Raw genomic sequence first — 16,561 nt, forward strand, 5'->3', positions numbered from 1 at the left:
TTTCATTGTGTGGGCTTCACCTGTCTATCACACATTGGCTAGGCTGACTATTTGAAAGTGCACTGGCTAAAATTAATTTTAAAAGTAAAAACTCTGGTTTGGGGAACAAAATATTGCCCTGAACAGCAAAATCTTGCATAACATCTTAATTCCTTGAATTTGCTGTTAAGTTCATTACCAGCAGGAAATACTTTTTTCTCTCTTTTAAAAGGAAAGGGAGTTCACATGCTAGTTGCAGTCTTTCCAGGCGGTAAGAGCATTCCTGCTGTTGATATAGCCCTCTTTTTTTCAACAGGTATGACAGTTCAGCGATCAGAATTACATTCTTGATCAAACTCCTACTATTAACTTGCAACCAAGCAATCAGACAATGCCAGCTTTGTGACTCAAACCAGTAAGATTTCTTCCTGTGCCTTCATGTCTTCCTCCCCACTTGCAGTCCGGATAACGAGCACCAAAAAGGATGTCTAATTCGGCAGTTGCACAGTAATAGAGTAACTCAAAACTTGGAGAGAAAAAAGAAAATGCGCAGAGAGGGGGTCCTGTTGAATTAATGCAAGTCCTCTGTCAATTATGCAGCCTACTTAAATAGAAGGTGATCCACAGCTTTATTTTTAGAACGAGCAGGTCTTTCCTCTGTTGTCAGATCAGTGTGACTGACTACACTCTTTCCTGAACAAATACTTTATTCAGTGTCCTTGTGTTTCCCCCAAGTTGCTTTTCCCACCCTGTGCTTAGCTTGTTGAAATCCAGCAGCTCTGTTTGTCAATGTGATTCTGTAATTCAATCAGTCTCATTTAAAGCAGGTCTTTCATCCCTGCCTTCTGTTTTGTGGATGCCTTTTCACTAGCACTGTCCATCTTTCTCACTGTGAAGGGGTTATGGTGAAAAATCTGACAATGTTAGAAGCCATCACTGATCATTGTTGGCTTTGGTTATGTCTGGCTCTTCAGTTTTATCTAATGCTAATGGAGCTTTGGTCTCTGCTTACAGGCCAAGGAGTGTGGTCAGATGCAGAACAAATGGCTCATGATAAACATTCAGAACGTGCAAGATTTTGCCTGTCAGTGTCTCAACCGCGATGTCTGGAGCAATGAGACTGTGAAGAATGTAATCCGGGAACATTTCATTTTTTGGCAGGTGAGAAATTTAATGGGGCTGTGCAGGTAACTTGGTGTCCTGGTAGATGGGGCAGTGAAAAAAATAGACTTCTTAAAATAAAATGCTACTGTTGCAGTTCTCTTGGTGAACTTGCAGAAAAGATGCAGTAATTCATGGAGACGTAGTTCATGGATATGCATTTGAATGCAGAAACTGCCTTTCACTTGTGCTTTCAGTATGTTACCACACAGCTTCTCATATGTGGAGCGTTAGAGGCATATTTTCAGCTTGTCAGAGTTACTGAGAACTGTATGTACCATTTGTAAAATGTACGTACCATTTTGTACTGTAAAATAGAGAAAAACTTTTTACATTTTTCAAGATACGGTTTGTTTGTGTTCCCTCTGCACCCAGTAATCTGCTGCCAACATGGTGTTTTGTAGGTATACCATGACAGTGAGGAAGGACAAAGGTATATACAGTTTTATAAATTAGCAGACTTCCCTTATGTCTCCATCCTGGATCCCAGGACAGGTAAGATAAGTGACAGTTGGTTACCTGCAGTTCATATATCCCGTGAGAAGGACTGGCAGCTGTAGGCTAGAATACCATCTTTCGCAGTATGTGTTACATTCACCTGAGGAGTCTCAGTTACATTTTTTTGCTCTCTGAGAGACCTTATTGTCCCTGAAGAAGTGAAGCAATATGTTTTGGGCATAAAACTCCCAAAGCTTGCTGAAATTTTGTGTATTTGGTTATCACATTTGGTATGGCTTAGCTAGCACTTTGCTTGGAAAGTAAAGATAGTACCACCTGGTGGTAAAATTCTGAAATGATTTTTTTTTTTTAATTTTTTAAAGTGTCCTTTTAAAAGCTGCTTGGACTGATGTGATGAATAAACCACAATATTTGTAAGCATTACATGAATCTGCTTCCTGCTCCTTGCACAGCAGCTTTGTGAGACTGAGAGATGAATTACTAAATTGTATCTTAGTTTTGAAATACTATTTTGGCTTTAGTTTTGTTGTTTGGTTTTGGGTTTTTTAAACTGCGCAATCAAACTTCTGTTCCCCCTCCAGCTCTTTTGAAATTGTTACTTTTTTGGTATTCCAACTCCATCTCTTCTTTTACCATCATATAATGCAACTATATTAATTGTCTGATCTCCTGCTTCTTAGGACTGAAGTAATTGTGTCTGTAATCAGAGCTGAGATTTTTTTGCTACTTAAACCACTCAAAACAATTTTTTTCTTTTTTTTTTTTTTAGTGTTGCAACTGAAGTTAGGGGACTTTTCTTAGCACTTTACTTATGGAAGTAAATGCTGTTTGCCAAGGTGTAGAATAAAAGCAGACAAGAATGTAGAAATGCTTCTTTATAAACTTAGTGGTTTGGCTTTTTTTCATTTTGATGCCTAATTCACCATTCCGGGCACATGTTCCCATAGATAAAAAGAAAAGAAAAGAAATAAACAGGGTCTGTATATATATCTGCACATGATTGAGACCTTCTCAAGGGGGTGGAAGGAGGAAGCTGTGCAGTGATCAGGTGGTAGCCTGTAGGAAGCTGCAGTTCCACAAATACGGACTCTTGCAGAGTGCATGCACAGCAGTGAATTGGTGTGTTTGACCACTAAGCTGCAATTTTTTTGCTGGAATTGTGTTTTGTGACATCTTTTGTTCCCTAGGCCAGAAACTGGTGGAGTGGCACCAGCTAGATGTGACTTCTTTCTTGGACCAAGTAACTGGGTTCCTGAGTGAGCATGGACAGCTGGATGGCCATTCTACTAGCCCTCCCCAGAAATGCTCCCGCTCAGTAAGTATGAGGCCCTCTAGGAGGACTGGAGGAACGGGAAGGAAAATGCCAGCCTGTCTTTATCCAGCTGGACTGATTTCCCGTTCAGTAGTATGAACAGCCTTAATGAGTTAGTGCAAGAGCATGCAAAAATATGGTGCACCTGGGAATGCCTTCTCCCACGATAACTATTTTTGTTGTGCAGTTTGTGCTTTGGACATTTGTTTTGGATTTAGCAGTCACAGAATTGTGCATGTGGGGAAGGAAAATGTGTCACTCCATGTGAAGCTCCAAGGAGAAGTCATTAAGTAGTTGTAGCGGGACTAGCTATCCATGCTGTTTGTTCCTGACAGTTTTAGCAACTTCTCTTTGGAAGACTGATGTTCTCTTGATTTTCAGTACACATTTAAAAGCAATTTTTGTGTAATTGAGTTATGTCTGTATTCAACAGGAGAGTCTCATTGATGCCAGCGAGGACAGCCAGTTGGAAGCTGCTATCAAAGCCTCGTTACAGGAGACGCATTTTGATTCCTCACAGGCCAAGCAGGAGAGTCGGTCAGATGAGGAGTCAGAATCAGAGCTTTTTTCTGGAAGCGAAGAGTTTATTTCAGTTTGTGGATCTGAGGAGGAGGAGGAATCAGAGATTCCTGCCAAGTTAAGGAAGTCTCCACACAAGGACTTGGGGTATAAAAAAGAGGAGAGCCGGAGGTCTCAACCTGAGCCCCCTGCAAGGACTGAGCCTGGGACAACATCAAATCACAGAGTACTGCCCTGCATTGATGCAGGGATACCGGAGGAGTCAACTGACAAGCCTGAAATTAAATTTCAGCGCCGCGATGTGAATGGTAAGTTGCCACTTTTTTTTTTTTTTGTGACCTATGTTTTGTTTTCTTTTTTCCCCTGAAAATCTTAGTACGCTGACAAGTATGGTTTCATCCCTTGTTTTGAAAAGCTAAGTCTTCTGTCTTACTTCCTCCTTGACACCAGATGTTTGAGCGATTCGCCTTGCCAGCGGCAGCACTTTGGCATAGTGATGCCACAAACTGCTAAGTCATGTTAGTCACGAGTTCCTTAGTTTGAGATCTTGTCCATGAATTAAGTACGCATTGGTGTAACGCAGGTGCATATGGCAGGGCTTCTACCAGTATGGTGGAGAGAAGCAGCATAACATCAGCTCCACCTCGTGCGCAGTCAGTTTGGGTGCCTTGACAGGTCTGGACTGAGTTTTTAGTAATGAAACTTTGGCTGATACAAAGGAGTCCCTGGAGTCTCTGTTCCTCCCTGGGGTGCCTGAGCTGGGATGCGGCAGAGTGAGGTGGTCTCAGAGGCAGAGGTAGCACAGCGTGCTTTTCTCTGGGAATGCTGACTGTTTTAACTCACTACTATTAACTCTTGAAACAGTCCTCAGTTTGATATGTAGATTTTAAACACATGTGGTAGAAGTATAGCTTCATAGATTGGAGCCTTGTATTTGTCTCCAGTCCTTAACCCTGCTGTGCAGTAAATCATGCCGCCTAAAATCTACAAAAGAGCTCAATTCAGCTTCCTTGTTGTTTGTTAACTTGTAGTAACTTCCTTTATGCTAGGACCAAAGGCACAGCTGATGCTAAGGTATCCAGATGGAAAGAGGGAACAAATTTCACTGCCTGAACAAGCTAAACTTCTGGTGAGTGGAGTTAATCGGAATCCTTGTTTTGAGTACAGGAGAGTTGAAACTGTAGAATTTCTTATCCTGGGGTGGCACTATTGAAAATGAATCTAGTGAAAGTGATAAATCCAGGGAGCGCTTGCACTATAATTCTGTTGTTTCTTCTGTATCATTCCTCTCTTCCGATGAACAGTCTCTGCTGGCTCTGTATGTTTCCATTGCTGCTTGGGTTGCCTGTACACTCCAGTGTCTTCTGAAGTCCCAAAACTGCTAGTTTCCTTTCTAAAATGGCTTTTGCATTAATCGTTAAATTACTGTAAAATACTCTCAGCTCACTCGCTTATGTTTTTTTTTTCCTAAATGGAGAAGTTCAGTCATTGCCCATGGTCAGATAATGGTAAAATCCAAGGCAAAACTCTTCATTCTTTTTCTCCATCTCTTTCACCATACTTGCACACTTCCTTCTGCACATGGATGACAGAGCAGACTTCGGAGGAAGTTCTCCCAAAAGAAATTTGTGACGATATTATTTAATTACTGTGCTTCAGGTGCATGTCTCAACAGTGCTTTAGGCTTAGTTACCTTGGAGAAGTCAATGTGGATGGTGTGCTATCGAAATTTTGCAGGTGCTTATCTGGAAGCATCAGCTTCCAGACCACCAAAGAGGTCGATATATTCCTGTTAGTCATGAGTTTTTGTGACACAGTGGCCAGTTAAGCTTGCTTTAATGTAATGAACCTAAAAGCTCTGTTTTGAAGTCTTAGGGAAGGCAAAATCACACCTCTTCAGAAGGATTTCTTGCAGATTTAGAAGAAAAGTATCACCTCTCTTACAGAAAATGAGACTATAACCAAGACTGCAGCACTCTGGAAGTTTACGGTATCTCAAGCTCATATTCTCATCCTTAGCAAAAGGGAAAACAAAAGGGGAAAAAAAAGTTCTCTCTGTTATACTGCCATCTCTCAAAACCAAGTGTAAGCATAAGGTTGTAGACTGCCTGCAGTGCTACACATGGAGTCCTGGGACTGAGATATAAAGGCGGAGGAACACTGGCAGAGCATTGCTTTTAGACCTTCATTCTTGCTTTGTCTGAGCATTCGTCGGTGTATAATATTTTTTTCCAAGTACTCTTTTATATCCTAAGTGCTTTTTGAAAGCAGTCTGTTAAATAAAGTTGCAGGTATTATTCAACATTTAGCACTTTTGGACACTTAGTTTATTTCGGTGATACATAGGTGTAATATTGATATGTTCCTGATAATTACTTCCGGTGTGACTCCTTTTATGGACTGCGGTAGTTAAAGGATGTTAATCTCGGTATGTGATTTCCTTTGCTGCTGCCTGCTCTATAGTCAGCAGAGGAATTTAAGTGACTTGAGGTTTGTGGGTAAAGATACCTTTTTATTGCAGAGTTGAACAGGCAGCTTTTGTGTCATGTGATCTTTTAAAGCCATTTCAGTCTGATCAACATTGAGTCTCAGATATTTCTTTGTGAGCATCATTTCCGTGCTGATTTTTTTCAGCCCTTAGTTACTTCTATTTTAATGGTGTCCAGAACTCTAAAAATAAATTGTTTAAGGAGACAGCTGTACTTTGGAAGTTTTAACTGATGATACAGTGTTGCTCTCTCACAAACACTCAACACTGCCTGTTTTTTAAATTTTTTTTTTTTAATCATTGCATTGTTATCGATCAGGAGTGACTTCTTTAGACACTGTTGTCTCCAGGATGTGCTTATGCTTTCAGTATTACCATAACCCTTTTTTTATCCCCCAGGGGAAAAAAAAAAAAGGGAACACTGCCTTTGTATAGAAGTAATTGCTCATTGTGTGCAATTCAGTAGCTGCTTTCACTCTTCAGCAGATCAGCCCTTCATCTGCATCGCTGACAGGTTGCCTGAATAACTTGTTGTCTACTAAGTGTTGTAAAGTGTGCACGAAAGAGGTCAGGGGAAGATGTGGGCAGTAAACTTTACTGAATTTTTAAATGTAGTATTTTGTAAAGGAATTTTCATCATCCTTGTTACCTGAAAAAGAAGTCAAGCCCACTTAACTTGTATTCCTCATCAGACACAGGCATTGTCATCTGCAAAGCCTGTTAGAGAACGGTCCAGGTAAAAGAGCAGGTTGGGGCGACAGTCTCCTCGTACCAAAGGTTTGTGTGTGGGTTTTGATGAATTTGGAAGAAATCTCCATGCAGGTACTTCCCTGGCTGTTCTGCAGTCATCAAATCTTGGAAAAGTGCAAGTTGAAAAGGATCCCTGGAAATCATCTGGTCTAACCCTCTGTCGAAAGCAGGGCTGTAGAAGAGGTTATCCAGGGCCCTCTCAAGCTGGTTTTAGAATACTTCCAGCAGGGAACATGACCAGACTCTCGGGCAGCTTACTCCAAAGTTTAATTTCTCTCACAGTAAAAAATTCCTTCCCTACATCCAGATGAAATTTCCTCTGGAGCAACTTGTGTGTGTTGTCTCTTGTCACTGTGCATCTTTGTGAAAGAAATGCCTTCATCTTCTCTATACTGGAAGACTGCGATGATATTCCCACCAAGTCTTTGCGTTTCTAGGCTGAACAAATCCAAGTCCTTCAACCTTTCTTCATGTACCAATGTGTATCTTGTAGTCTGGTCATTTTGATGGCCCTCCACTGGATCCTCTCCAGTTTTTCCTTGTCCCTTGTGAATGTGGAGAGACCAAAACAACACAGCATTCCAGGTGTGGCCCAGCAGAGTGGCATAACAGCATCCCTTGATCTGCCAGCAATACTCTTGTTGATGGAGCCCAGGTTTGCTGTCGCTGCTGCAAGGGTGCACTGCAGACACATGTTGAGCTTTCCTGATGAGTTTTGACAGTCTCTCCGTGAAATCCTGGATCTTGTCTCTGGGCAAACAGCAGGCTTCAAAGACTCGGAGTTAAGTCAGCAGTTGGGTGCCTGAGTCCCCGCCACCAGTGTGTACTGCTGGGTCTCCCTGCTGGTTTTGACCTGTTGTGTAGGACCAGTGGGTCCAGTTGTGTCTTCCAGTGGAACTTGTTTGTCCTCTCCATTTGTTGCCAAGACTTTGTATTGTTTTTTTCAACTGATTTTTTTTTGTTGTTGTTGTTCTTAATTTTTCCAAATAAGGGGAGAGTTGCTGTTTTGCTGCCAGAGGTCATGAGTCTTCAAGGTGCCTTGTCCTTCAAGTTGCTGTCCTCTGTGTGTTTGAGTCTTGCTTCTGGTCATCCCATTCTGTCTGCACCATGAGGCCTCAGTTCTTGCCCTTGCAGTGTTGCTGCCAGCATCCTACTGCTTCCCTGCTCATCTTCCCTGATGCAGCAGAACATCCTGATCTCTTCCTGCAGCTCCTTGACTTTGTGCTCCACCTGCATTGATGCCCCTGAAATATTAGGAAGAATGCTGCAGGCTGCTGTGGGAGACCATGTCCTGTGTCGCGTCTGCACAGTGTGACTGACAGCTTTCCTGCTGAAACACAGACACTAAAATGAACAGCCTCCTAAGTGATCTCCTGAGCCTCTTGCCTGTGAGCTGCGGCAGTAACTGCCAGGTGCTTGTTTGCCACCACTTTTATCTGTGTGCTGGGTTGCTGTGGTCTTGAAGTGGCAACTAAATAGCAAGAGGAAGCTGGTGGAATAATTAGCTACTAGTAGAAGCTTAATTCTGCTAGCTTACCTCCTTGCACTTAATATACCGGCGTAAGTTGCTGTCCAAAACTGTGCGAACAGTATGGTTGGGACCCCCTTATTTCTTCATCCTTTCTGTTTTATTACATACTGTCTTTTCCCCCTCTTTAAAAAGCTATGACTTTTCATTCTGCCTGAGTCTTGCTCTGTTGCTGTATCCCCTACTGTTGTGCCAATCTCTGTTTCTCTATCCCTGCCTATTTGTACTTTATGCTCTCACCTCCTGTGTTTCCTGATGAACTTGGGAAATCTCTCTCACTGTAGCATGGACATTAGCTTTTCTTGATATCTGTGCTTGCTGGGTTGTGAGGCTGGTACTCCTTATCTCAGTGACCTCTCTGTCCTGCCCCATTGCTATTGTAGACAGAGAAGTCAATGAATTGAAAAGAGCTTCAAAAAAAGAGACAAAAAAATCCACAAATCCTCACGCTTCTTGAAGACAAGGAAGAAAATTAAATATTTAGTAAAAGTACTGCATTTATTTTTGTAAATGTTACCTGACAAAAATCCTTCTTTGATGGCTTTTAGGTTTAATGTTAGGGTGATACCTGATAAACAAGTGAGGGGGCTTCTGTTTTCTGTTTTGGGGTACCTAAGGAGATTTTTTTTTTTTTTTTTTTTTTTTCAAATCTTATTTTACTGTGATTTGAATGTGTGATACGGAATTCAGCTTGCTGGAATTAATGTGCTATTATGTATGGCTTCTGTTTAAAGAATCAGTTAAGTGAGAGATCACTTGGTAATTAGTTTTTATGATTGTGCTTACCATGAGTGGGTCACATTAGACATTGAAGTAAAACAAGGTCTATACTGTTTGCAAAATTTAAAGATTTCCTTTGTCTGTGATTACAAACTTCTTTTTTTTTTTAAGGAAAAAGGGATCTTTTTTTACATTCTTTTATGTTGTTTTTAATTATATGACAGTTCTTTGCCTTTCTTTCTCTCCAGGCTCTTGTGAAACATGTCCAGGCAAAAGGATACCCCAATGAACGCTTTGAACTCCTCACCAACTTTCCTCGAAGGAAACTGTCTCACCTGGACTATGAGACCACGTTACAGGAGGCAGGCCTGTGTCCTCAAGAGACTGTCTTTGTGCAGGAAAGGAATTAGCACTGTGGCCTGAGTTCTCCCAGCCTTCCTCCCCTCCCTCTTTGCCTGGGACACTAACTAAATATGCAGTTGAGGGTCACAAGATTGCAGTGCTGAAATTGGGCAGGCAGCTGGTTGACCCTTCTCTCTCTTCTTCCCTTCTCCTCCTCTAGTGACCAAATGAGTTTGTTCGGAGTTTTGTTTTTTTCCTCAGCCTGGGCCTTGCAGAGAGCACTGGGAACAACATCTTTCCTTTGTTTTAATGGAATAAAGTAAAACGGTCATCTGTGTATCCAGTATGCTGGGGCTTGGAGTGGCCATAATACACATACTCTTCTCGCTGCTATTCTTAAATCTGTTTTGTTTAATTTATTTTTGAAAATAGAGTGTGATAAGGCACTGAGTCATCTCTCTAAGGAGAGAGTGTAATCTTCAGTACAGTCTTTCCTTTGTTTGGATTCTCTACACGAACAGCCTCCGTTAACCTTACAGCCTTCTTGCCTAGGTCACTTATCTAGCACTCTGCGAAAACTTGGGTTTTGGGAAGGAGCTGGGTTGAGCTGTGGTGAGATACTTTTGCCTCCGTCTAATTTAAAGGCTTCTAGATTGCATGCATGCTTTCCTCCTGCTTTAAATGCTGCCAGTGGACATAGTGGGGAAAAAAAACCAAAACAACAAAAGAACCAACTAACCAAAAAAACCCCAAGCGTATCTGTATTCTATATGAAATTGCTTGGCCCAGAGGGAAAGCTGCATGTCCACTGCTGGAGCAGAACTGACTCCTTGGTAGAAGGAGTTGGAGTTTCCATTTGTTCTCTGCCCAACATTCCCTAAATGTCTACTTCTTACTGTCTCTCAGGATTTTGCAAATGATGATGGAAGGTGGCAGGATACTGTAAAGATCTTGGACTCTCTGGAAAACAACTGTCATAAAAACTTGACAGTTGACTTTTTTTTTTTTTCCTTTGCATGGTGTTTTGTTTTGTTTTCCCCAGGAGTGACTAGCTTTGCAGGGGTTTTAGAGCACTGGCTGCAGCTGAGCAGGACAGCAAGTCCTAGGCAGGTTTTCCTTATTAATTAAAAACACAGACAGCCTTGTCAGACTGTGGAATTAATTAATGTTTTATAAAAGACTTCACAGCCTGGTGGCTTTAATGCTCTAGGCTGCTTTTTAGTCTATTTTCATGTTCATCTACTGTCACTTATCTCTAAACCTGGAAGGCTGTACGGAAAGCTACTCCTTTGTTCAGGCTTTCTTTTCAGCTCTGGAAGCTGGCCCCAGAAGTCTTGCAGGCATATCCTGTGAATACACTGGGCTGTGCCGAGTGCCCTATTTTTCCAGTGTCTTCTTTAGACATCGAGCTGTTGATCAGTTTTTGTTACAGTAGGTATTACAGCAGGATAAAAGTTAACTAACAAGCCGTCCTTAAGGTGGATATCAAATTTGTGTATTTACAATGAAGAACTCTGTTTAGCGTGCCCTTCATCAGTGAGGAACCAGGCGTGTGAGATGTACCATAACTGCTAACTTTTTCTGCAACTGTCAGATAATTATTCTTGTTAAGGAAAAATACTTCAGTAGTCACAAATTTACTGTAGACTAAAACTTTTCAAGATATTTTGCCTTTAATTTCATACCAGCCTGCATACTTTGGGATCTTTAAATGTAGGAAACCGCAGACAATGTCTTGCATTCCCCATGATAATACTAGCTCACAACTGGTTTTTGCTCGTAATTGAGGTTTTACATGTAATCATACAGTTGTATAGATTTATTTCCCTTCTACATAAAAGCTATTTTGCATTCCACTGCAAGAAGCAGTATCAGGAAAATCCGATCGCAGTTTCCTGATCAACGGTTGACGTGACATTGCATGTCAGTTTTGGTTTGTAAAGAGACCCTGTCGTGGAGGCTGCTTCCTAGCATTAGAAAGTGAATTGCAAGGCCAGCAGAGGAGGGGAGGATGGTGATGTTTGGCCTGTGAAGCAGCGGTGGCACCTCTAGACTGAAGGATCCTTTGTGTTTCTAGGATATCCGCATTCATAACTCAGACTTGGATGTACGAGAGAGCGGGACAGAAGGAAACTTTCTCTGTAGGTCTGATGCTTCCTGAAGTAGCTTCAGCTGTCTAGCTGGAGTAACTCACTCTGAGGTTTGTTGTCTTGAAAGTCATTACCTCTTCTTCTGTGGTTAGCCACAAGAAAATTAAGGCAGGCTGCCAACAGGACACAGTGTGTTGTATCTACACGCAGCCCGTGTGTGGATAGTCCTTTCGTGTCCCACAGGCAGGCTGGGATGGGAGCACATTGACCTTTCCTGCTGGCTTGCCTGTTCCCGCCAGTGTAAGGCAGGGAGCCTTCGTGGTTCCACCAATTCCTCTTGTGAGTTGCTTTTGGTGGGCTGTGTTTGCTGGTGGAGGGTTGAATCATTTTGGACGGGCTTGGGTTTGCATCCACTCTTGGAACACTCTTCCACATCAACTTTTCTAGTTTTATGGGTAGCTCCTCTTCTTCCTCCCTGCCCCTTACACTCAGCATCTTGCTATCAAAAACAAAACTGAGAGCGCCCTAGGTTAATTAGCTTTTTGTTGTTTTTCTAATGCTAAGTCCCCTCTCTCATGAGGAAGCAGACTTGGCTGCCGCGGGTTTATTTTTAAACCATCAAGAAACGTGCATCTGAAGCATGGTGAATGGTTTTGCCTGCTGGTGTAGTGGGACTAGGAGTGCTTATGCTCTGATGTAGTTTTATTCTTTCTTGGGGTTTTATTTAGAAAAATATTAATATTTTTATACCCTAACAAGGAAAGAAGAATGTGAAAATTATTTACATTGAAAATGAGATTTTTCTCCTGTCTCGCAGTTCCTAGTAGTTTGTTCTCTTCCCAGAAATTATGAGCCTGTTTATTTTCTTTTGCTTTGTATTTCTGGCATGATGTGCTCTTTCTTTCAGTTTTCTTTTGCTTTGGTCTTTGAGGCAGAGAAAATTTTTTTTAAGAAACATACATCCCTGCATGTGGCTCTTCTCTCCCTTCATTCATCTCCCCTTTTTCCCCCTTTTTCCCAACCCAAATAAAAACAGTGCAGTGCTGCAGCACTCGCATCAATCTGCTGTGCTGTGGTGGCTGAAAGCTGTTAAGAAACAGCGCCAACCAGGATACAACCTCTTCAGGTCTTCAAGTTGAAGCCTTCTAGAGTTTGGAGGAATGTGTGTTGCTGGCCTGAGGAACGTGGCTGAAAACATTAACCGAGTTATGCCTGTGACAGCTTGTAGCAGTGAAGGTGTAAGCCAGTTGGGTTGTGTTTATAAAAAGCCTTTGCCACAATAGCTTCTAGATGTTAAATCTGAAGTTCAGATTGCTTTTGACAGGGTTGGGAAAAATGCCTACAGTCTCCGTTTGCAAAATAACATCTTGAAATATGAAAGATGAAGGAAAAAAATCCTTCAAAGGCTGTGGTTTGTGGTTTCTGCTGGGTGTTACTTGGCCATAATTTGTGTGTTGTGTTGCAAGGACTGTCATGGGTTTGGAGGAGCAGAAGAGCATGTAGACAGTGGAAGTCTTTCTGGGTAGCAGACTAAACAGAGCTAATGTGTTTCATGCTGTAGCTTCTTGTTGCTTGCGGAGAAGTTTCCTTTGCGTGTGCTCTTCATCTAACAATGCTCTGGTTTGAAATGTAGTGTCTGATTGCAGCTACTAGTCACAGTCACAACTGGTATTCAGAAACAGAAGGCAAAGTGTGCGCTGGCTTTCCCTGCCAGGTGCTGTTGATGTGTTTACTGTTGGCTTCTCACTCGTGATCCTTCAGAGGCCTGGAGAAGAATTCCAGGTCTTCCTGGTGATACATGCTCTTAAGTCAAGCTGGTTGACCAGCATCGACCTCACAGCATTACCTGCTGACATAAGAAGAGCAGATAAAGGCTGTGCCAAACATTCCTGGGCGTACTTGCGTTATTTCCGTTAAGCTTTGAATTAAGGTCTGTGATTTTTACATTTCTGACGTTCGTGGACTGAAGTATGTTGCCCTTCCTGATAAATCAGATAGGTTGACGACATCACTATTAAAAGAATGTGCATGCATGTGCGTAACAGCCTTGTGAAATATAGTTGTCTATAAAAAGGCACCCAAAGGTACCATTGTTCCTAAGTATATTTAAACAGCAATTTTTGCAGCGGCGTACTTTCCAGAGCTCGCTAGATCTGCTGCCTTGCTATTACAGGAGAATAACACCTCTTGTCTGTAAAGCATGTCCGTTGTTCGCTGCTGCAAACAGCTCGCGTTTCACATGGGCCACTACTTCTGTAGATGCATTTTTTAAAGACTACCAAATTTATATACTCCTCTGCACCAGCTTACGCTAGCTCCCACTTTTGCTGGTGCTATGGTTTGTACCCTTGCAGAAACTGGTAGCTGGTGTTAGTATGTATTTTAATAAATAAACCTCACTGCTGAAGGGCCCGATTTCTCAAACACACTTTTTAGAAAACTTCCACGTAATTGTGTGCGTTGCTGTTTGATACGCTTTTGGACTATTGAAAACTTTTTCATTAAGTATACTTCAGTTCCTGGTGGCTAAGAGGAAAAGTTTCTTTGAAGAACTAGAAAGAAAAGCCAGCATCCTCAAAAATTTAAAGTTTTGTCTCTGTGCAGGAGGTCTGTGAACACAGCTGCCCTGTAGTAGAGGGCATGACATGCAGTTTGCAGCTTGTGCGGGCAGCTAGTGACAGCCAGATCTGAGGATGTGCTCCTCGCCCCTGGGAGCCGCCAGGACGCTGGGATGCTGAATCCTGGCTTTTGGAGTCCATTCGTGCCGGGGCACCAAGCTTGTTTGCAGGGATTGAAGAGCAACAAGAGCTAAAATGAAAGCAGTTTTCTTTTGGGGGCAGGGCATCACCTGGGCTGTGTTTTGTCAGGTATCAAACACTGCAGAGATGCACAAAATGTGATGTTTATGTTTTTTTTCTAAACCATGAGAAGAAATGTAACGTAGAGACCTGTGTGGGAACATCCGTGTGAATGGGAAGACGCATGTCACTTCAGGAACTTATCACTTAGTTTTTATCCCTTCTTAGTTTTTAGTAAATGTCACTACTTTCTTCTTGTGTAATCCCTTTTTAGTCAAGTTAGTGAAAAATAGATAGTCTGTATTCCAAGAGGGGGAGGGGTAGCAGAGATGTGTGTTAGATGGGTGAAGTTCAAAGTCTCAGTCCCATAAAGACTGGATGTGCCTTGTCCAGCTGTTTTAATGGATTTGAATGCAGCCTCTGCTTTCCTCAGCCTTTTCTATTTATTTATTTTAACAGAAATGATTTTCTGTAAATGGAATAGCTACTGTTTTAAAGGTGAAGCAAAGCTAATGTTTTCAACCTTATATTGGCCATCTGTGTTGTTGGAAATGCCCGCAGTTGTGTGTTTGGAGTTGATCTGAACATGTTTGATGACCAGCTGTTGGGATGTGTTGCTTGGCGTTCTGCAGAGAGTCTTGCTAAGGTTTTCGCTGTCGGAGCCCAAGATCTTACCGCGTTTGGTTATAATTTGCTGTCTGCTCCAGAACCAGCGAGGTTAATGGATACTCTTGTTGTGGTGTTGTACAGGATGACTTGCAATCCAGTCTCCTATTGTCCATGAGATGTTTAGTGTCTGCTCACTCCCCGTAAATATAGCCATATGTATATACATATATATGCACACACACTCTCGTGTTTTTAATTGGAGAATGCGGCACAACATCTGTGCCTCTACTTGCCTCAGTTTTATCTTTTGTTTGATGTGGGTGTATTATGGGTGATTGCCGAAGGTCGGGAGTTGGTCACTGTCTTTAATTACTGTGAGTGTCTGCAGTACAGAGAGAAGTCATTTTGTAACTGTTGTTAAATGGTGCTGAAACTTTAAGGTATAGAGGGATAGATAGTAAAAGTACGTGGAGCAGTGGGGCGAGGTGCTATTTCATAGAACAGATTTATACAGAGAACATCTGGGTAAAACTCAGCTCGGAGACGTGGTGCCTCATCAGAGACACCAGACTATAGAATAGATGATTTTTAGAAATGAGACTGTTTCCCCTAATTGGTGAACTTACAGTTTCAAAATTATGACTTTGCCTGTCAGTTTTTATGGTAGTCACTTTCTTCCTCAGCAATGGCAACTTCACATGGGAGGAGGGAGAGGATTCATTCTGAAGATTTCAGCTCACTGTGCTGGGAGGGACCAAACTCAAGGAAACCTCTGATCTATATACACAACTGCTGCATTTTTTTTATAAATATATGTAAATGTCCTATTGTAATATTTGATCCTGGAAATAAAATGAACTGTTTTCAGTAGCTTTCTTAATCTCTTGGTTTTTGGGTTTGGGGCTTTTTTGTTGTTTTAGTTCTAATGAAAGTCTGTCCCTGCATTACGTGGAGAGTTTCTGAGTTTTTTTCCTTAAGGTTATTTGGGGTAGAAGGAAAAAAATCAAGCAGAGTTCCCTATATCTGTGTATCTGACTTTTTAGTAAAACTGTCAGACTGGGTGCTTTTTTTTTCCTTTGCGTCCTGGTCTGTGAATCTTGACTCGGCAGAACAGGTCTGGGTGTCGTATCTTCTGTTGAGCCTATGGGAAGTTTATGATTTTCCTATCCTGGCTGTGCTTCCGTTGGCCTTGAGTCTCTTTACAAAAGAAGTAGCAGAAGCTGCAGCTCAGCTGAAAAAGCCCGAATGTGTGTTATTTTAGATACTAGCTCCAGGTCTGCCTAGCAAGCAAGGGCAGGGCTTGCCTGAATTTGAAGCTCATTTGCACTATGCTGTCTGATAATAAATACAACCAGGTCACTGACTTCAGCAGAAAGCATCCGGTTCCTGCTGATAAGGGATTGATTACAGAGAACTGCTTGCTTAGACCAAGAAAGCTTCAGCCCATTCTAGAGGCCGCAAAATCTTGAAGTGAGACAAGCTTTTGGTATCTTGATAGGAAAAAAACCCTTATGTAAAGGAACAGAAAGAGGTAGGGCTAGGATTTTCCGTCCTTCCCAATGGAAAAGCAGAGAAAATGAAGCTTTCTATTCTGAACCATCAATGTTCTCCTGGTATAGGTGTTATCAAGACAGAACCTCTAACTTCTGCAATTGTCTTTTGGGCTCCTTGGGACGTTCCTGTAACGGCCTCGCATGAAATACTGGTGAGCAGAGTCCCTTCTGGACAAGTGCTTAGCAGGTACAGTGGGGAAACAAACGCTTAAGAAACTGATCTTGGGTCATTCTCGTGTTCCTGACTGTAGGT

The 16,561-nt window shown here is 42.0% G+C and overlaps 1 protein-coding gene across 2 annotated transcripts in view; it reads left to right on the forward strand.

Annotated features, from left to right (window-relative positions):
* UBXN7 (UBX domain protein 7) overlaps nucleotides 1–15,622 on the forward strand; it is a 29,302-nt gene extending 13,680 nt beyond the window's left edge. For both annotated transcript variants that reach the window (XM_086754394.1, XM_086754393.1), the window contains 6 exons: nucleotides 994–1,140; nucleotides 1,545–1,635; nucleotides 2,787–2,914; nucleotides 3,345–3,738; nucleotides 4,480–4,559; nucleotides 9,165–15,622. In XM_086754394.1, coding sequence (XP_086610520.1) covers nucleotides 994–1,140; nucleotides 1,545–1,635; nucleotides 2,787–2,914; nucleotides 3,345–3,738; nucleotides 4,480–4,559; nucleotides 9,165–9,326 — 1,002 coding nt within the window. In that variant the 3' untranslated portion in view covers nucleotides 9,327–15,622. The remainder of the gene's footprint in view (nucleotides 1–993; nucleotides 1,141–1,544; nucleotides 1,636–2,786; nucleotides 2,915–3,344; nucleotides 3,739–4,479; nucleotides 4,560–9,164) is intronic.
* Nucleotides 15,623–16,561: the final 939 nt, after the last annotated feature.

Source organism: Chlamydotis macqueenii, chromosome 9 (assembly GCF_036417535.1).
Source record: "Chlamydotis macqueenii isolate bChlMac1 chromosome 9, bChlMac1.mat, whole genome shotgun sequence".
In the NCBI taxonomy this organism is placed as follows: domain Eukaryota; kingdom Metazoa; phylum Chordata; class Aves; order Otidiformes; family Otididae; genus Chlamydotis; species Chlamydotis macqueenii.